General features: G+C 35.9%; 3 protein-coding genes across 8 annotated transcripts in view; 1 reads left to right on the top strand and 2 right to left on the bottom strand.

The window, feature by feature from the left end:
* LOC140669659 (nephrin) overlaps positions 1–17284 on the bottom strand; it is a 380112-nt gene extending 362828 nt beyond the window's left edge. For 3 of the 5 annotated variants that reach the window (XM_072899679.1, XM_072899678.1, XM_072899686.1), the window contains exons 1-3: positions 17165–17278; positions 16256–16539; positions 15511–15667 (exon numbers count right to left, since the gene is read on the bottom strand). Coding sequence is in view for 2 of the 5 variants with exons in the window: in XM_072899677.1 (XP_072755778.1) it covers positions 15511–15667; positions 17165–17171 (164 nt within the window). In the remaining 3 variants the exon portion in view is untranslated. Of the gene's footprint in view, positions 1–15510; positions 15668–16255; positions 16540–17164 lie in introns of all 5 variants that reach the window. The other 2 variants (XM_072899677.1, XM_072899676.1) reach the window with 1 other exon arrangement.
* A 96-nt stretch (positions 17285–17380) lies between these two features.
* On the top strand, positions 17381–19895 carry LOC140669660 (uncharacterized). Of its 2 annotated transcripts, none has more exons than XM_072899693.1 (5): positions 17381–17862; positions 17994–18845; positions 18954–19100; positions 19204–19437; positions 19519–19895. In XM_072899693.1, the coding sequence occupies exons 1-5, from the start codon at positions 17800–17802 to the stop codon at positions 19519–19521; spliced, it is 1299 nt and encodes a 432-aa protein (XP_072755794.1). In that variant the 5' UTR covers positions 17381–17799; the 3' UTR covers positions 19522–19895. The 2 variants fall into 2 exon arrangements, with proteins under 2 accessions (XP_072755794.1, XP_072755793.1); XM_072899692.1 differs by having other exon boundaries at positions 19514–19888.
* A 125-nt stretch (positions 19896–20020) lies between these two features.
* Positions 20021–21145, bottom strand: LOC140669661 (iron-sulfur cluster assembly 2 homolog, mitochondrial). Its single transcript, XM_072899695.1, has 3 exons — positions 21010–21145; positions 20488–20706; positions 20021–20419 (listed from the first exon to the last, which is right to left on the bottom strand). Exons 1-3 carry the CDS (start codon positions 21084–21086, stop codon positions 20242–20244), a joined length of 474 nt encoding a protein of 157 aa, XP_072755796.1. The 5' UTR covers positions 21087–21145; the 3' UTR covers positions 20021–20241.
* Between the last annotated feature and the right edge of the window lie 492 nt (positions 21146–21637).

Consider the following 21637-nt stretch of genomic DNA (forward strand, 5'->3'; position numbering starts at 1 on the left):
CCCTCTTTTCCCTAAAGAATTCCCAAACATTATAATTATACAATTTAAAAAAAAAAGTTCCGCCAATTAAACGTAAAAATAAAGATACGGAGAATTCTCGCGGTCGCGCGCGATAGTTTAATATTTATCGCAGTTGTCACGTTCGTTCTTTTTTTTTCAGTTTCAGTTTTTTTCTTTGCACAGTACGGTTCTTTCAAATATTCAAAAGGCGCGCCGGCCAAAAGGAAGGAACGGCCGAGACTCATTTCACAACGGAATCGTTACTTAAAGCGCGCCCGGAAAGGCAAACAAATAATACTCAACTATTCATATCACTTCTCGCCAACTTTACGATATTCTAATTACCGTCTACTGAATTCCGCATCATCCCCCGGGCATGAATATTCTTTCTCCCAGCATCCCTCTCCTCTCTCCCTCCTATCTATCTACTCTCTCGACCCTCCGCCGACCTTTTGCCTCCCTCGCCGCGCGAATCTCTGAGCGTTGCATAAATCACTCCATCCACGGCCATTACGGACAAAACCAACGTTAAAGGGGGAAGGAAAGAGGGTTTTCTTCATCCCGACGAGACTTCGAAATGTTTTCTGTGCTCCGTATGAGAATACAGCTTTTATACGCGGCGAATAATTCTCATGGATATGAACAACACGAAGGGGCGCAGAAGGGGCCATCAGTCTACTTGCCTTTCCTCTTCCCCCTTCCTAATTCGTCGAACAAAGTCTTCAAGTCAAGAACCAGCATAAAACGAAAGATATATGCATGCTTTATCAAATGCGTGTGTACTTCTTTCTATATTCGTTTATATATATTCTTCCTGCAACATCCCATCGAATATATAATCATCTGAATACGAATAAAGCCTTAATACACATGTAAACACACAAAATATCTTTAAAATTGAATTTAATTTTCAACACAAATAAAATAAGAAAGGACTCTCTCTAATATTAATTAGGTTGAAAATCTCTCTTTCTCTCATGAGAATATTACCACATGGCTCAATCTTAATCATGAGTATGCCCGTAGATAGTAGATATCCATCAAGTATGACACTACAATGGTCCCCATAATTATTGAGGATGAACTTTTTATTTGATTATCCAATGTGTCATCAGAGTGACCACACGTGTAGCCATTTCAATAACCATTAGACTCTATTTCCTTCCAAAGAGTAGTTCTGAATAATTTTCCAATCGAATAAAATATAAGTGAATTTACTAGACAAATAATACAGTATCAAATACATTTTGTATAAAAAGCACGGCGTACGTTAAGCCACTTTAATCCTTAACCGGCTATTATATATATATATATATATATATATATATCGATTTCTGTTTATATGACAGAGCTCATATCTATCTTAATTTTATTCACGTCATTATTGAGTATTATTTATTTAATTGTTAAATTGGTCTTAATTTTTAAATTAGCTAATTTTAATTTAAATTGTTGAATATGTCATGTCTTTTAATTGATACAAATATCTTCATAATCTTCATATGAGGAGCGTATATAAAAGAAAAAATCCATAACGTTGCAAAAAAAAAAAAAGAAAAATCAACAAGACTAGGTAACCAAATAATTCTCAAAATTTTTTGATGATACTAAAAAACACTTTCAATCTTGAGACGATGAGAAATTCATAAATGCACTCTGCGATTCAGATGTGAAGAGGAAGGAAAGGACATGCGTCGAAATTTTCAATCTCGACTAAAGATTTGACGCTTTATATTAAGAAACTTCTAATTTATTCGACAGCGGTAATTAAAAACGCGCATGGCTCTTTTATTTAATTTCCATGGCAGCAGGTGAAGGAAAAGCGGAAAGAGACGAGTGTCGAAAGCAAAGGAGCGAGATGCGCGAGTCGTGAAGGTGCGTCAACCGGAAACTGACGCGCGCGCACATGCCTCCCGTGGGATAATCGAGAGAAGCCATGATGAACGACGCGCCTCTTCCCGCGGGATATGACGAAACGACCGGGAGAAAGACGCTAAGACCAAGGCTGAGCCCTGGGTATCCAGAAGTTTCCCTTTTCCGTAATACGCCGCCGGAGAGTGACGATGGCCGCGTAGGGGACGGAGGACGACGATAACGACGGCCGAGAGAGAGAGAGAGAGAGAGTTGAGAGAAGGCTGCGGAAAAAAGGGGGTCACATACATACGCGTCGACGCAATAGGACGACATAAGGAGGCACCTCGGCGCAACATAAAATCGCCATTACCGTACGGCCGTATGGCGAGTTACGATGGGGGCGCGAACGTCTTCTTACGTTCTCGACGGTCCTATAAATAAATACGTCGTTCCATCTTACGTACTTCGACGGCGCGGAGTCCGTCTTCGCCGTTTCCTCGGTATGCTGGAAACGAAGTCTCTACGACGTAGCTGCTCTTGGCGTAGCTCCACGACGAAAAGTCCCATGACGACACCAACCCCGACAGCCGACGCGAAAACGAGCGACAATGCGTGTCGACTTTTCAGTTACCGAACCTCTGGCAATGCCCGTGAGGGATCGTAGCGTGATATTATCATTCAACGACGGCTATCTTGACGAATACTTTTCGATCGCGATCGATTTTTTTCGCAGAAACGAGTCGTGAAGAGATGTGTTCGTTGTCCGATTCATCTTCGTGACGATGGTCGTATCTACATATATCTGGCCTTTATACGGATTCATCTTCGTTATCGTGTAACTTCTAATGACTCTCTGAGGAAATGGCTATTCCCGGGTCCCTTAAACTTCGAAGAATTCTACCGTAATATCTATGGGCGGGCTCTCTTCTTGTTCAATTAAACGCGAGTGACTCATTCGTAATCGTACTCCACAAAGGCGGGCAGAAGGGACTTGATGTTGTGTGATTCTCGGTATAGGATGACTCTTTGGAAAAGATCCCTTTGCTATCAAAAGATGTTGAGGATTGATAAGCACGGATATGTATTAGTAAAATCGATCTCGATAACGACGTCTCAATCCGTATATGTTTTATTGTCGTAACATTAATCTCGCAAGAAATATAAAATAAAATCATCTGCGCATCCGCAATTATCCGTAAAGTTATTCAAAAACTCGTTGTTTCCTGCTGTTACTATTTACGAATCCGCGCGAGCATTTAAGAGGTAATGGAATTTAGCACTCCGGTGGCAGGAAGGATTCGAGAGATGCGCCGGAAGAAGATTGCACAAAGAGAAAGTTCCGCGAAAACAATTCGTAATATTACCGCTCGAGGAAATTGCATTAACCAGAAATGCTGACGTATGAATTAGTAAAATTGCGAGCAACCCCGTTTACGCTTATGTTAAGCACATTACTCCCGCGAATCTGACATAATCATGGACGGAGCCTGTGAATTTTGTAGAACGAAGAAAACAGAGAGTAACTTTACGAGTACCAGATTACCAGAAGAAAGGGGGTCGAGTTATTCTTAATTTAAACACAAATATTTTCAAACAAAACGTATACAGACCAAAACAATTGCCAGACGACAAGTGGATGACAACGAGAGAGAAATTAAGCAACGACAAAGGGGCAGATGTTATGAAGCGTGCCGTTGAAAGAAAACGATAAAAATGAAAGATATTGTGAGAAACGCAGAGTCACACAGTCGTTTAGACGCGTCATAAAGCATCTTCGCTCCCTGCTTCCAACCGGAGCAAACTTTACTTTCGCTTTCTCGTCTCGTCCTATCCTATCACCGCCGTATATCCGTTCCCTCGATAGATAGGCGCATCTGCCTGTCTACTGACGGCCTGCCCGACCGAAAGGAAACGATATTTTTATTAGTCATCCCGATAAATTGGTTTCGGACAACACGAAAGGATCCTGCGGCACCTTTATGTGTATCAATGTATATCTATGTGTGTGTGTGTTTCTTTCCTCTCTTTTTCTGTTTAAACCTTCTTCTTTTATTCCGAAAGCGTTCGTCTTCTCTGTTCGAGAGCAAAAAGGTAAACGGATATACGTCTACTTCGTAACTCGATACAAGTCAAACTGCGTGCGTTCGCATCGATAACGCACAAGACAGAGCCGAGTCTTTCGTGAAGGAATGTCATGTCGGAGAAAATCGTTCAAGTCTGTTCAGAATAGAATACGTTACATGTCCGCTGCATTAATAACGACATTTCGATTATTTATATACAACTTTGGATGCAATTGGTACGGTCGCACCGAGATAACAAGACGTCTTTTGAAACGCGCGAACTCGCGTCGCGGTCTCACGTTGACAGTGCAGAAAGCAGAATTCGGTGTAAACAAAGAATAAATAAAGGGCCACGCGCGTAAATACAGGGGTTGCATAGAAACCGATGACGTAACGCGGCTGTGTCACGATTCTGATGCTAATCCTCTATTTGCGTAGAATCCTAACTTGCCGTTTATCGAAAAACATAAATCTTCTATATTTTTTCTAAATTTTCACTATGGACGATTAATGTTTGATAACTCATTCAAAATAATAATTTTCGGTACGTTTTTGAAGGATTAAAAAAATTTCGTAAAGTTTATTTCCTAATTATATTGAGACTTGCTGGTTTTCAAAAAATTACATTCAGATCAAAAATATATTTATATTTATATATTATATTATATTTATATTTTTATTTATATAATTATATATTTATTTACGTATATACGTTCAGAAAATTTGCTGAATAAAATATAATTTATAAAAAAGATATAATTTTTAATGAAAACTCTTTGAAAATTTATGAGAGTCGAAAAGCACTTTGAACACAATTATAAAATTTATTTTCACCACATAAGCGTATATTCATGAACATTATTTAACCACTATTGAATTATATAACACATATAAAAATATATTTTTTAATAAGATTAATTTTTCAATAAAATAAAAATCTCTCGAATTTTTACCTTCATATTAAAAAAAATATTTAAATTTAATCTTAAATTTATTTCGCAAATCTCTGTGGGTTTACCTTTATTATTTCAGTTTCTCGAATTCAGTTACCAGTATATTAAGACAATATTCAAGATATAATTCAAATAACGTAATTCTTTTTATTACATGCATTGTATATTTGCGTTTGTATTAAAAATCAATATAACGTTTTCGAATTATACATGTACGTATCGGAAAACTGGAAATACCATTTCATTCATGCTTTTTTTTAAAACGAGTAAAATGTATTTAGGTCTCCAGTTCTATATATAGACACGCTGTTATTTCACTCGCTAACTGGCTAATATACCGACATTAACCCAATTAATTACCTCCAATGTGAGCAAGTGTTACATGGAAATTCAACGTATGACGCATCGCTTCTATCTCGATTTGACAAAGATAATGAGTCGACGACGTCTACGAGGGGAGACAATCATTGGCACATGTATAGTATGTGGATACAACTTAACACGTACATTTGTATGACTCAATGGGAAAGCTCGCATATACCAAGTCAGCTAGTGTCTCGATATTCATGAGGTTAAAACAGCTGCACGAGTAATTCTGAAGGGTACAAAAAAGGGAGAGAAAAGTGCATAATAAGCGAGAATAAAAGTAATTGACTCTCGCACGCGAGAAAGAAATTATCGCGAATATTTCATAAAATTAAAGATTTTTATTTATAAATTAAAGCACACAATTAGTTCGATAATAATTGTATATTAATAATTATGTGGTTTACATTTACAAAATTTAACGAATTATATATGTTATGTTATATTCATTTAATGTAAAGCGGGATATACAGATTGTAATAATTTATAGACTATAAATTCTAAAATTTATCGGGAGGGAGTGATAGAAATTTTATCCGTGTGCTTTGTAACGCGGATTAATGTTAACGCGTTAAAATTATTTCAACTCTATCGGATACTAGTAGAAACCTAAATAATAATATATCGATCGAATTATTGGAAAATGTGCTCGAAGCTGTGTATGAAAATTTTATGAATAATAAAATAACTTTTTAAACAGCACTTCCTTTTATTTGTAACTTTTTAAGTTGCCCAAACCATAATATCGCAAATAAGGAATTAATAATTAAAATTAGCACTTTGGTATTATATTTTCAATAGCAGAAAAAATGCATAGTATGTATCTCGATGATCCATTTCTATCATTATTTTCATTTCTTTCTTCACACTTTCAATACAAGTTTGTTCGACACAACTCTATTTATATTTAGAGACCTCTCAAATTGTATACATACAAAATCCATCAAAAACAATAGCAAATTTGTATATTATTTCAAAACATATTACATCTCTTTTCAATTTATAATAAAAATATAAAGGATATAAGTTTTAAAATGTAAAATTATTAAGAAATTTGTAAATATAAATATTTGAAAATATATACACACACAATTACGTATACAAGAAAGCAAATGAATAATATAAAGTCAAATTTAAAAATCAGACAAATTATATTACTGAAATCAGAGCAGTTATAATTAGAATATGATAATTAGAATAAGATGTTGTAAAAGTCTTTAGTGCACTTCTCGTATTTTAAACTACATAAATGTATAGTTTTACACTGTGCATCGTATCTTTTTCGATGCTAAATAACTGGTTGCTAGTTAGTGATCAAACAGAAACTTTCATCCTGTCCAACTAAGCTAAGCACAGGTAAGCTTTCATCCCATTAATGGCTACTAACATCCACAAACGCCCGCCGGCAGGCGAACAGATGCGCGCGCGTAAAAGGTCATTGTAGCAATGTACCCTGACCTTTAATATCCGGTGTATAGCACGCAGCGCAGCAGCAACGCAACATTCCTATATAGCCTAGCATCCTTTCGTGAAATTTAATCAACGTCAAGAAACTCGATCTAATCTCAAGATGATCTCGTAATGAATTTATACGTCGCAGTGTTTAGTTAACTGGTACTTTAAATAAACTCGATGTATAAACCAATCGTTTTAACATAACGACACGGTTGCCGTACAAATAAAAGTTAAATATTATATATTTTCCGACATAATATTAAGAAATATTAATGTGTAATATTTTTTGTTAAATTATTATTAATATTATTGCGACAAAAGAAAAGATTTTTTCTCAATTTTCCTGAATTTCTCCAGGATCATTATATGTCCAAATTCCCTGATCCGCGTCATTATTTTAATACGGTTCTGCAGATAATAGTCTCATTCAATGATATTTAACTTATAATTTAGAAGACTAATCTCTGAACACGCACAGATTATTTTACGAAGTTTTTTCGGACGGATTCCGATCGACAACGGCGAGAAAAGTATTTTCCTCGATTTTTATATCAGCGCCAAAGGTGGGGGAGGAAAAAAACTCCCTGAGGGAGATCGGTTGATTAAGCTATCGAACCCAGTTTCCACGTCAGTGCGCGCATTAAGAGAATTCTTTAAAGCACGAAGTGCTGTCGCGCACGAGCATCTCGTAAATGCAAACCGGACGGTATAATTAAAATGAATACACACATATCCCGTATACTTGTACAATGGCCCGTAAGAAATTGCAAATAAATTGCCTCTCGTAACCAAGGATATATTGTCTATTGGGAAAAGAGTCAACGACACGTAATTAAGTATTTCTACCCTTGGAGAATTAAATTACGCCAACGATATAAAACACACGTTATTTTACACGTGTTGTTCTCTCTTTTTCCAACAAAATATAGAAATTCAAAAAGACTCGAATATTCTCTTCGTTTTGAGTGATTCTGTCGATGGCAAGTATCAATTACACGGATACATAATGAGTATCGCGGTAAAAAAAAAGCACGATACATCCGCGCGTAAGTAGACTAGTTTTTACGGGAGTTTCCGAGAAAAGAGGATCTTATAATAGAGGGTATGTATCGTAGTACGTGGTCACATAGAAGATTTAATGCGGATCATTGAAGTGCGGCGTAATGCGCGGTTCACGGTCAAGTGATTTGCTTTCGAGTTGCGTGCGCTAAATAGCGTAGCCTTTCGGCTCGCCTTGACACGCACATGGCACGTAGGCTCGTTGCACCGCACGTGATAAAGAGTAGCCGTCGCGTATTTTGCGCAACGCGGTCGCATTCTACGTTTCCGTTAGTCGAGATAATCGGGCACGCTGACGACTGAGAATCGGAAAAGTCGATTATGTAAATATTTCAACTCTGCCATTTTGCGCCTCAAGCCAAGCAATCGCGAAATGGACGTGCGCGCGAGAAACTCGTTCATTACGCTCTGGCTGTTCCAGTTACACTGACCAAATCCGTTACGTAAAATCGGCGTAACTTGGATTAACACATGTTGACTGAATGAACGTTTCAATCACTCGGAGCGCTCCACCGTATAATTACGAGAATTATTTATTAATAATTCGTTTACATAACGATTTTCTGTGTACATATGACTCGCGATAATTTCTTCGCAACACTGCTCATTTATAGAGAAATTTATGTTATCTTACTACTAATTTTCTTATCTCTTACGAATAAATGGATGATGTATCTGAAAGATATTTTTTCAGCAGAAATACTGTCTTAACAGATTAATTAAAGTTATCTAATCCACGATATAATATGTATATGTCGAAAGCTATCTCAGGATTGAGTTAAAATCTAATTAGATTATAATCCAAGTGAGAAATTTCATATATTATATATTATATAGCTAAATCCAACGATTCTCTTCAGTTTTATTCTTTCAAATAAATGTCTGGTTTTTTTACCGAAGTAATTTCGTACAATTTGAAATCGCGTGTGTTAAATAAAATTATTCAAATCATTGAAGAGACGCTTAGAGTTAGTTAAGTCGTAAAACAGTATATTATCGATTTAACGTCAAACGGACAGAATGGAACAGAATTATTTCGAGTAGCAAGGATAACGTGATGAGTCAAAGTTTTCGACCGCCCCTTCTCGTCTCTAGTATATATCACCCCCAGTAGACCGTTTTTATTTTCGTGCATATGTGAACGCAATGCGTATATATAGTATTTATGATAGCGTGCGCGCGACTTAATAACGAGATACGAACACAGACAGCCGGTCGCTGAGTCACTGGCTGAGGCACGTTACGTCGAGCATTATGGTGCGGGTCGACGAGCCCTCCGGGGAATATCCGAACCCCTTCTGCGACGCCCTCCTATCACTCTCTCTCTCTCTGACTCCCTCTCTCCCTCCCCCGTTCCTCTTTCGTCGGACTCGTAAACAGATCCATAGACGTAATTAAATGCGAGTAAGCGCCTATCAGCCAGGTGGAAATTAGCCATTACATCTAATCTTTCCCCCGTTCTCCCGTGCAAATTATACATTGTACTTTCTTTTGCCTGTAATACGATATTTAATAATACGCAAACTGTATTTACATCAAGATAAAATTAAGAAAGAGGGAAAGAGAAAACGCGACCGAGAACGGAAAAGAGCAGATCGGCCGATTACAACTGTAATTAATTAAAAATGCAACGTCAGATTTTTACTTTTACGATGTAGGTCAAAATAATAAATATCTTCCAATCTTCGATTCATCAAATAATCGCGGTGCAGCGTAAAATCGCGGTTATATACATAGGGGCGGAAGATTGCATTTTATTACCAATATACATATTTTTAACTCTATATATTTTCTGTTCCACGCGCCTCTCCGCGCGTGCTCTCGTTATTATCGTTTAATTGCTTTGTTCCAAAATTCACGCATCAATTATCCGCAACTCGATGCACGGTATTTTAATAATTCAGCAAAGTCCACTTCCACAGATCGTAATACCCGACGCGATTACCCAAGGGTATTTAAAAACTATCGAGCCATTGTATTTGCAATATATCGTCATTATATAATATATATATATATATTAGGACGCACGCTCAAATACACACACGCAGGCAACGCACAATCGAATACGAATCAGTCGGATAATAAACGTTCTCTCGTCATTCGGCTTCACACTTTCGCACATTGCATCGGTCAGTTTTAACCCCGTGTCGGAAAGTCCCATTCGCGCGCATGCATATCAATAAGGACCCAGGTATATTCTCCCATGATACATGGACGCGTTACGTTATCCGTGCGTTGTTTCGTTTTCGTTCGTTTCTTCGGTCATTTTTCAATGCCAGCGAGCCGCGTCGTCGCGTTGTGACGCTAAATCAACAGCGCGCGTAGCACGCGCGGATCGAAAAGAGACGAGGAGGAAAAATATATAGCCGCCGCGTAACTATACGTCTCTCTTTTTTTTTTTTTTTTTCTATCTCTCTAGACGATCTCCCACAAATATATTTCCAACTAAGATTAAAAGTGGAACGATAAGGCTTTACGTCATTGGATCGGAAAAACTCGCGCCGCGCGAAGAAGGCGAGCGAGAGAATAGAAATCCCGAAGCGAGATCGTTCGAAGAGGAAGGCGAACGAATAACGAAAAGAGAATAAGGGAAAAAGAGAGAACAGAAGGAAGCTCTTCCTTACGACGAACGGTACTCGAGGCGACAATGCTCGCACCGATTACAAATTTTACGGTGCACTCGGCGCGGCGTGCCCTCGTGGCCGGATTAAAGAGAGCTTTCGAATGCGATTTATCCGGGGCGTTTCAGGATCGTTGCAAGATCATGGTGAAAAGAAACGAAGTGTATTCTGATAGTATTCCGCATAAACAACGGAAAAGATCCCGTGAGTGGATAGAGGGAACATGGGAAAGGAAAATCGCAAGAAATTAATAACTCAATGACGATTCGAACGGTAATTTTTCTCGCGAATTTGAGAGGAGATCGGAGATCGATAATGGAATAGCGAAATCTCGGCGGATACTGTAATCATACCCTTTTGCCTTTGTGGACGTTGGTTTGCTTGTTCCCTTGGAGGCAAGCCAAAATAGGAATTGGCCATTGACCAAGGCAATGGTACCTAAATTACCACGCGCCGCGCGCACTGCGAGAAACGCTCGACCCTTGTTACGTATGTCCTGTATTGGATTATCCGCGTCATGCTTTATTACGGACTAATGTCACGACAACGATGCATCTGCGACGATCGCTTCGCCGCGATAACCGTCATCGCAACTTGCCGTCATTCGGCGTGAATTCACGAGGACGAGATGAATTCCATGGAGATGATCAATTCCATGTATATCTCTCTGAAATGGAAAGCTCTCTGCAATACGTGACTATTTCATTTTAATAACAAATTCTCTCATGAATTCGAAATCTCTTTTTTCTCGAGGAAAAAATATCAAGGTATCATCAAATTACGCTCTCTTCGAATAATTGCCGATTAAAAATAAGAAGCTCTTGACGTCTCAAGTGTTCGAAGAAAAAATGTCAAATCATAGATTTATAATCTTTACAATTAATTTTTAAAATGACTTTGCTTTAAAATTTTAATTCGAATCTTTAATGGGTAAATTAATAATTCGATTAATATACTGATCCTATTAAACGTTTTCGTTAAGGAAACTTATCATTAAAATCCCCAATGGGATGGACTTGTAAATTTGAAATTAATTTTCTCGCAGAAAATATAATATCAATTTATGTAATTGTTCACGACACGTTTGAAAACTAATCGCGGATAAAGAGCGATACGAACGTTGTTCGTTGAATAGATAAAGTCAGTGAAAATCCAGAGGTGAAAGAGAGGCGGAGAAGACGTGCGATAAAAAAGAAAGAAGGACAGAAGAAAAATAGAAGCAGCGACAACGACGGCGAACGAATTCCTCTAGGCGTGAGAGAAATGTCCGCGAGAAACCCCGCCTCCGATCCCTTCCTTTCTTTGTATATTCGAAGGATTTCCACTAATGAAATAATTAAAATTACAAAGCTCCGCTCGACGAAAAGCGACGACAACGACGAAGAACGATCGTGGAGCGCCGGAACTCGGTGCTCTATTTCCTCTTTCGTCCCCGTTACCTTTACCTAACCTATCCTAGAGAAGCGTCTTTACATCTACTCCTTCGCCAGTGGGGAACCGGTAACGGTTCAACGGGAATCAATGAAAATTCCCGACGGAAAGCAGCTTTGAAATTCCATTAGAAAATCAAAGACATCCCTCGTTTTCTCCAGCTGTTGTTTCATTTATCGCCGGTTTCGTGAGTTCGCAGTTTCACTCTTTCGAACACGAATGCATTTCAGTGCAAATGCAGAGAGAAAAGCCAAAGCGCATCATCATTTTTTTTTCACAACTTGTTCATTTTTCATAAAAACTCATTAATTAAAAATTTCCCATTCAAATATGACAAACTTACGAAAAAAAATATTGATCTAATATCGGATTTTGAAAATGTCTATAATGATCATTTTCTATGACAATTTAAAGTGAATTACGACAATCGAAATAAAGACTGAAAACAGTAAGAAAAATGTAGCAGAAAATCGCAAATAAAGTTGCAGGTCGCGAGCAATCTGATATTTTTAAATACTTATGTCATGAAAGTTTAATGCATATTTCGCGGATTTAATTCATGTTCCTACATTTCTTTGCAGTCTGCTGCTTTTTTCGTCAAATTATTCGGCATGCAAAGACATGAGAATATTCAATATCAGAATGTGAGATAAACAGATCGTGTCACAGAGATAGAGACCGTATAAATAATGAATTTACTTAATTTTTATCCTGTAAAAAGAGATTCTCATTTCTCTAATTTCTACGTATTATTCGTAGACGAAACATTTCTTACAGAAATCGGAAAACTGGTTTTCACATTCTGCACACGATACAAGAACGCGTGATAATCTAAAAACGTGTGAGCATACATGGAGCACGCGCGCGCGTAACGCAATCTATGTTCAAACACCCGCAGGATCCACCGGCATCGAGTTACTCGCTTTAGGTGGTGTTATTTGAGACAACCACCTGGGGCACGTACACACACGAGACTACCGGACGTGGAACTTCAGAAACCAGGTATACGACGAAAACACTTCGCAGATGAGGACCGGGACTATTTTCTCCCGCCCTTATTTCGGCCGCTACCTGGCCCTGAAATTGACGACGCACGAAAAAAAAAAAAAAAAGTGATCGAAACGTGTTTGCACGAGATCTGCTTCCGAGATCTGTATACATCTGTAAATATCCGTAACTTTTATGTAATCCGTGCCAGAAGCATCGATTTAAACTTATATAGAATATTATCGATCTCCCGCCTGTCGCTAATATACCCTTGTATGCGAGAATTTTCGACGAAAAAAAACAACAGACTAGAAAGAAATGTAGGACATGAACTAAATCCGCGAAATATGCATTAAACTTTCATGACATAAGTATTTAAAAATATCAGATTGCTCGCGACCTGCTACTTTATTTGCGATTTTCTGCTACATTTTTCTTACTGTTTTCAGTCTTTATTTCGATTGTCGTAATTCACTTTAAATTGTCATAGAAAATGACCATTATAGACATTTTCAAAAATAACTCAAAAGATAAATTATTTTAAACTTTTAGTTTAAACTTTTAATTAAGAGTAATATATTTCATTTGCTATTATCGTTGATCGTTTAACTTCTCTCGAGAATTTTTCAATTCTCTCCGACAATCCTCGAGTATTTGCAATGTTCTAGGGATGCGCTATCAAATCATAACCAAATAGTTAGGTAACGAGATACAAACAGTGAGCGCAAGAGGGAAACTATCACAGCGAGAGATAAAGTAAGGATCAGAAGTGCAACGAACAAAGGTAGTGAATAAACTAGGAATAAAATACTCAAAGTGATCGTAATATCCATGATTATTTTAATATATGTTATAATTTATACACTTTTGCCCAAATCACTAATGCTAAAAATAAAATGAAGAAAAAATGCAATAATTAATTAATAATTAATTAATACGTAATTAAATTATTAGAAGTTATATACAATGTATATCTTGCACGATACAAAATCTTATATGCATTATTATTAATATAAATCAAATAGCAAACATTTTCATTTAAAAATGTAAATATCGACGTAAATAGTCTAAATTATTGAAGCAAAATTCGTTACAAAAGTCTGCACACATTTACATTTTTCTCTGAATCATCTGCCAAAAATTCCACGAAAGTAAAAGTTGCAATTTCACGACGTGCTTACACGCGCAACATTAACGTACGGTTAGTTTACGAACAGGAAAAGAACAATGCGGCAAAGTTTGGTAAGAAAAAAAAAATTCCGGTATTCCTCGCGCGGGGCGGGGAAAAAGATTAAATTCTCCGAAGGAGAGAGACCGAAGGCCAAGGGAATGTTTCAGCTATTTCCTATCTCGTACTTCGTTGCTTCTTTGCCTCTGGGCGTACCACTAGTTTCCGACGTTCGCCCGGCTTTCCCTTACCTTACCCTGTCCCGGAGTTTTAGGTCACGCGACTTTCTTCGACTCGCCCCTTTTCGCGACTGTAAATTCCTCGATGTCAGGTTAAAAAGGGGCCAAAACGTTCGCGGTCGAACGAGTGAACAAGCAACGGTGGCGATGGTAGTTTCTTCTCCTTCGTACTCTGTGTACTTCAACGGAAATACATCCGCAAATCTTTTTGTTCTCACCGATCTCTCATTTGATACACGAACTCTCGATGACGACATACATTCTTTTGCCGATGTACCGGGTATCACACCGAGTCGCTTTCTATCGCTCCGTTGTCCGAAACAGTTTTTTCCGCTCTGTTTGTAATTTAATCGCCGTAAAAATCACGCCGCTAAACTTCGTCCGAACGCGCTTCTCAGGATATCGCTCGTGTCATTACGTGCTTTTTTGTGAAACGTATGTAACTGAAAGCCAGCGTGCAGCGCGTGTGTAACCGAAGAAGGCCAGTGGTATTTAAATTTCTCTCTCTTTAACATAACGTCAGATGGAATTACTTGCTTTTAAGCGTAACTTTGCGCGACGCAGTGGAAAAAAACATTTTAGAATCAGTTGACTGAGAATGAAACTTGGTAAACTTTAATGGGAATATCCACAGAAAACGGATTGTTTATTATCTATTTTCTTAAATAATAGAAACGTTTAAAATAATTTTTTAATACAGTTGAATGTTGGAGGCGTAAAATATTATTTTACAAATTTAAATGTATCATTCTAAATATTTTTCTTGTTTCAATATTAAAAAAAAACAGAAAAACTTTTTAGTAAATATATGCAAAAATAAAATACATGTATAATACAATAAGTATGTAAAGTGTATGCTATCAGGAGATAACAGGTATTAAAAAAATAGAGTTAAACACGCTAGAGAAAATAAATAGAACACATTATAACATAAATGTAACGTAATGTTTTTACGAATCTTTACTATCCTTTTTAAACTGATATTTCTTTCTAATTAGAAATCTCGCGATATTTCATCGTCGTGTTTCGCCACACTAATCAAGAGGAGACGACAGAATTATCGTTGATCATGCAAATTGCACGAATTACAGCAACGGTGCGTAACGCACGCACACTTTCGTAATATAGAGATGGGAAGGAGAAGATACAGTGAGCTACTTAATGCGACGCGCGTTCGGGATGAAGATTCCCTAAAGAAAGAAGCTCCAACGAGCGTGACTAATGCCCAGATATACGTAAACGTATCTCGGCGTGGATGCAAAGAGACGAGAGAAGGAGAGGAAAGGAAAAGAAAAGAAAACGAAGACGACTCACCCTCGCAACTGCTGACTCTCCTTCGACGAGGCTCTTACTTCCGGCGAACGGAGTTGTACTCGGTGGATAGAGGCACGTTGAGAGAGAGGAGGTGGGTAGGGGCAGCAGGATGGAAGACCCGCTGTATCCGCCGACAAATACGTCGCGTCCTTCTTCGCTGAAAAAGAAACGAGAATAATAGGCGCGCTGGGAGCGAAAAGGGTGAAACAAAAAATATAAACGCGAGGGAGACGCGAGCGTGTGGCGTTTTAACATTTTGACTCGTATCATCGCGCATTCGCGGTGAAATCCGGTTTTCGCGCCAAGCGAGAAATAAAAGCATAAATATAAATGTAAATCTGTATACGGTATCCATGGTTACTCAAATTTATGCATATGTGTATATATATATATATATATTTTGACAAGATTCTGAATTATCATCGTAAACATATTTGTCAACCACTAAAGGAATGCTTGTGGGTTATTTTTACCCTATTGATATTTTAACAATAAAATATCCCGGAGGCCTTTTAATCGGTAAAAATAATGTGCAAAATTTATTTTTTTAATTTTTATCCTACATGATTATATCTTTTACAATTGTCAAGAAATATATGTAATTTTTGTAGGAATTTTTTCAAGCATTTTGAAACAGCTAAAATTATGATATTGTGACCTATATGTGACAGAGGAACAGAGCAAAAAATGTGTGATCTACAAGGGTTATGATGTTGGAACGTTCAAAATCGAATCGAACTTTTACCTTGTGAAAATATCTAGGACGATCGTTGCCTCTTCCTACATACGACTCGATAAACCGGTTATAGAAACACATAATATTTATCCGAAAATGTCCAACGTTCATTCGATTGTTTCTCAATATCAAGAAAACACACGCGAGGAAAAGATATAAATAATTCAAACGTACACTGAATTTGTCAATAGTCTCCATCTTGAGACGCGCAATACCTTACGTGCCATCTCGCGGTCAGTTTCAGTATCAACATCACGCTATCGGTCAGGTAACTAGTGTAGTTATCGATATGCCTTGGTAAATGTGCGTATGAAATATACATATATTATATATATATATATATGTGTATGATATATAAATTAATTATATATTAAATTTTATTAAATACTACACGTGCGCACGTTGTGTGCAGAACAAACTAATAATGCGTACGATAAAAGATAATATAGATTAATAATATATAGATAATAAAACTCAATAATACACACAAATGGATGAATTAAAAAATAAAAATTATTATTAATAAAAGTATATTAAATAAGAGAGAATTGTAGATTCCTCTATCTATTTTATACGTATAGTTGCGTCACAATAACAAATAGATTTTTAGAATTCTTTCGTCTTTATTAGTTAATAACATATATGAGATGATATTGCACAAATTTTTTTGTGACGCGAGAATGATAATGATTATGTTTCATGGTTAAAATTAGAGAGATCCATGAAATAAGAACTTATGATAATATTTTATCCAATGTAAGGAAATAAAAAAATATCATAATGTAAATTAAACGATCTATATATTATTAGCGTCAAGTGTAAATAATAAATAACTAGAATTTTTTAATTGACTTTCAAGTTTTTTTCACGCGAGAAATTTAATAAGTTTTGCTGACCATACGTTTCTCATAAAAATACCTGTCATTCCGTTTGAATTTCCTTATCTGTCGCGTGATTATCATTCGTTGCGTAATCACGCAATTCTTGCTAGCGATAAGATAGACACGGCCGATACGATATGTATCCGCGAAACTGAATGCGTTGGATTCATTTGAAAGTATGTACATACATACATACATAATAAAAAATATATACATATGTATGTAAGAACCAGCTTCCGTCTGGTTGCGCGCGTTCTTGACAAGTGACGTTGACTTCGCGCACGTCGCACGTCGCACGTCGCACGCTGGATTCGGTATGATTCGATAGGGCGCCTATCGCGCTTGGGGGCGTTTTATTGGAGTGCACGAATGCGTTTAGAGTGTGTGCGCTCCTTACGAAGCCGCGTTGCGTGTTGGATGGAGTGCGGGATACGATTTCGCCGATCGCGCGGCTTTACCATAATTGTCCCGAAGTCGACCAACCGATAAGCCGACGACACCGACATCGACATCGACATCATCAGGAATGCGCGATGCGTGTCCCGGCAACACGAGCACAATATCCGAAAGTCTCGTGAATCATGTCCGGGTGTCATCAATAATAATAATAATAATACGCAGCGGAATAGTCGGGGCGCGTTAACGAGACGCATAGGTTGGGGATAGGAAGGTATGGAGGGTGTCAACGGTCAGCTGCAGACAAAGTATCAGAAAATCGCTGCGGAATACTCAAAAGTGAGCAACATTTTCACAAAACCTAACAGATTTTAACTGATTTTTACGATGCACGTTACGATGACGTTTCAATATTTTATTGCAGTTTTTATTTATAGGTAGTTGTTTGTAAAAAGTAATTTTATTTGCAGATTCGTGCGCAAGTAAATGTTTTGAAAAAGGCTGTGATAGAGGAACAAGCACGTAACACCGATATTCGGAATCATTTGAAAGAGAGGGAAGTGGAACTCCGTAGAGCTGAGCAGGAAATAGACAGTTTGACATTTCGTAATCAGCAATTGACAAAGCGTATAACTGTGCTGCAAGAGGAACTTGACAAGGCACAGAATAAGTCTAAGAAAAATAAGAGCAAAGTGTCAGAAAACAATAGTCAAATTCCATCTCCGCCGCCAAACAATATCTTAGATGAAGAATTTCAGAAGAAGATAGTAGAAAATGCTCAATTATTATCACAGATTAGTGATAAAGATAGCGAAATTGAAAGTTTATACGAGAGAATACAACAGTTAGAATATAAGGTTGATTATAGCGAAAAGTCTAAAGTAGAATCAGAGTGCCAGTATCAAAGCACTATAGATAAGTTAGAAAGAGAGAGAAATGACTTACAGAGGAAATTAAATGACAGACAAAAACAAGAGGAAACTGTATCGTGGTCCAGCAATGAAGGTAGACGCGACGGTTATGATTTTGATACGAGAGGAATACTCTCAAATCATCGTCAAACAGAACCATCGCCATTTTCTTCACCGTCTGCTTCGCGTAGATCGTCAAAATCACTTGGGGAAGGAAAGCCGCAAAAACCACAAGAAGAAAGTAATGAATTTTTCTATGCAAAATCATGTGACTTAGAGAAAGAAATTAATCACTGGAAAGCTCAATATCATATACTCAAGATAAAATATGATGAATTGGAACAAAAGAAAACTGGAGCAACTTCCCAAATTGATAATGATGTATTAAAATCTATGGAAATAAGTAATATGGTATTATTATTACGTATATATATTATTCTATTCTTCTAAAGATATATATATATATATCTTGTATGTATAACTGTAGATTACTTATATAATTATATTTCTTGTTAACAGATTGGCAAGTTGAGTGTACCTTTTGCACTACCAGAAGAAATCGAAGCTCGTGAATTAAAGATTAGAGATTATTTTCTAGAAGAAATTGAAAGAATAACAAATGAAAAACACATCTGTCACATAAAAAACTTAGCTATGGCTGCTAATGTAATGAAATATATTTTAAATCTTATTTTTTTAATAAACAAATTATTTTTATATATTTCTTTTATAATATGTTATATATACATATTTGTTCTTTGTATTTTAGAGCGAAGTTATGCATGTGCAATTAGATACAAGTGAATCAAAGAGAGAGAAATGTGAAACAGCACTATTAGAGACACTTTCTAATTATAATAGTTTACAAAAGGAGAAAGAAATGCAAGATGGAAATTACAAAATACAGCTCAATACTATGAGCGAACATCTTGCTAACATGAATGAGAAACTTATCTGCCAAACAGAAGAAATACAGCAATTGAAATTTGAACTAGCTAATAAGGTAAAAATATGTACACAAGATAAACAAAGAAACTGTAATCTTTTAAGAGCATTTAATCAAAGATGTAATTTTTCAGAATAGTAAGAAAGGAAAACAAAAGTGATCCAGATCAGAATTGCAAAGAACAATTATTGACATTCCATCAGCAGTATAATTTCATTGATCATTGAATTAAATATAATTTATAATGTATATATACAGCTCGTATTACTAAAGCAGAGGTTCATGAATTTTTATGCATACTTCGTATCTTCAACTCGCGCGATAAAGAGCTCTCTAACTCGATGTTACATTATTTATAAAATCAAAATAAAAACTTATCAACAATTTTCTTTTTATAAACACTTATGTTATAAGAAACTTTTCTTCTATATTATATGTGCAACGATTATTCTTATTTGCTCATACTTATTTACAATAACGAACTTGATATAAGATAATTTATACAATCTAAATTTATTAATAATGATAAAAAGCTCTATATATATATATATATATATATATATATATAATTTTTTTAGTATTTCTTATATAAGGCATGTATAAACTGACACTTGCAATTGTAAATTGTAATCTATTCTTTATTGTATTAAAAGAGATATAAGAAATATGTACAGCTACTGTTTATAGTAAGTGTTGTGATAAAATTAATGTATAACCCAAAGCAATTGTACATATTGCTTTGTGTGTATTAATTATATAAATAAAATATAATTCATCTCAATAACATGGTTTGAAATTTAAATTTACATTATATAAGCTATAATTCTTCTTAGCCAATGTAATATAAATAAATACATTTATTTACTCCATTTTAATAGCAAAGCTCGCACCACAACTACATCCCTGTTCAGCTAATGGGTTGTTTGTTATCCTAAAGGCAGATCGTATCAATTCTGTATGGAATTCTATTGTTGAGCCCTTAACATATTCTAATGATGTAAAATCTATAATTACTTTGGTACCATCCTTCTCAAATATTCTGTAAATCAAAACATAATATTCCTATTAATCATCATTATTTACACACTAGACATTTGTGATACATACTTGTCGTCTTCCTGTATGTTTGAGTCTAAATCAAACTTGTATTGAAATCCAGAACAACCACCACCTTCCACTGTAACTCTCAAACATGCGCCATCGCTCACTATTTCCTTCAAGCGCTTTACGCAACTGTCACTGATGATTAAAGCATCTTCAGCTTTAACAGCAGTATTTGTTGATGTTTTTCGGGATGACGTGACCATAGATATATTATACCATGGACTATAAATTATAAATTCTTTAATATCAATTATATATATATATATATATATATATATATATATATATATATATATATATATATATATATATAGGCATAGTTTTTTAATTCAATATTAATTATACATACATATCTTTTAATCATATTTTTTATTAGAATATCACAATACATATAATTGCAAATATTCTGTTATGTTTTCGGAACACACACAAAATGAAATATAAAGAATTACATATTATGTAAAACTACTTCGTGATATGTAAAATTAAATACATGACAACGAAAAGAATTTTAATTTTACTCACGTCAATAATCGAGAAAAATACCGATTTGCTGCAAAATTTGAAGAGAGACCCCACACGGCATGGGTAAACTTCGCCATGTTTTATGTTTTGGACAACAGCTGTTGAGTTTGTTCCAGAGAGAACCGTGAGAGACGCCACGGCCCAGTTTTACGAGATCCCTGAAAGCGATACGCCCTCTGTGGACATTGAACTACATAGCCAACGTCGACGAATGTTCTCAATGGATAACACATAATGTGCACAGTTTTGGTTGCGATCCGTGCTATGTCCACAAAATTTATTAACACATTTTGCTTATATTCACTTTCACCTAAAAATAATTTGTTATTTCTCCACACTGGCAATAATTTACTTTTAATATCAAATAACCATGTAAATATTGTCAATATTCTAATTTTGCCAATAATATCTTGATTTTTGGTAATTCTTTTTCTTTTATTAAACGCCATTTTTACAAATTAAAACTTATTTTATATGAAAACAAAATTTTCTTTCAACAATTTAATAATTTAGAATATTATATTGTTCTACAAATACAATAATAAACTATTAGATATCGATAGATTCAATTAAATGAAATAAAAATCAGATATATTATATGTATACATATATATACAAAATTTTTTTA

This window comes from Anoplolepis gracilipes, chromosome 9 (assembly GCF_047496725.1).
Source record: "Anoplolepis gracilipes chromosome 9, ASM4749672v1, whole genome shotgun sequence".
Classification (NCBI taxonomy): domain Eukaryota; kingdom Metazoa; phylum Arthropoda; class Insecta; order Hymenoptera; family Formicidae; genus Anoplolepis; species Anoplolepis gracilipes.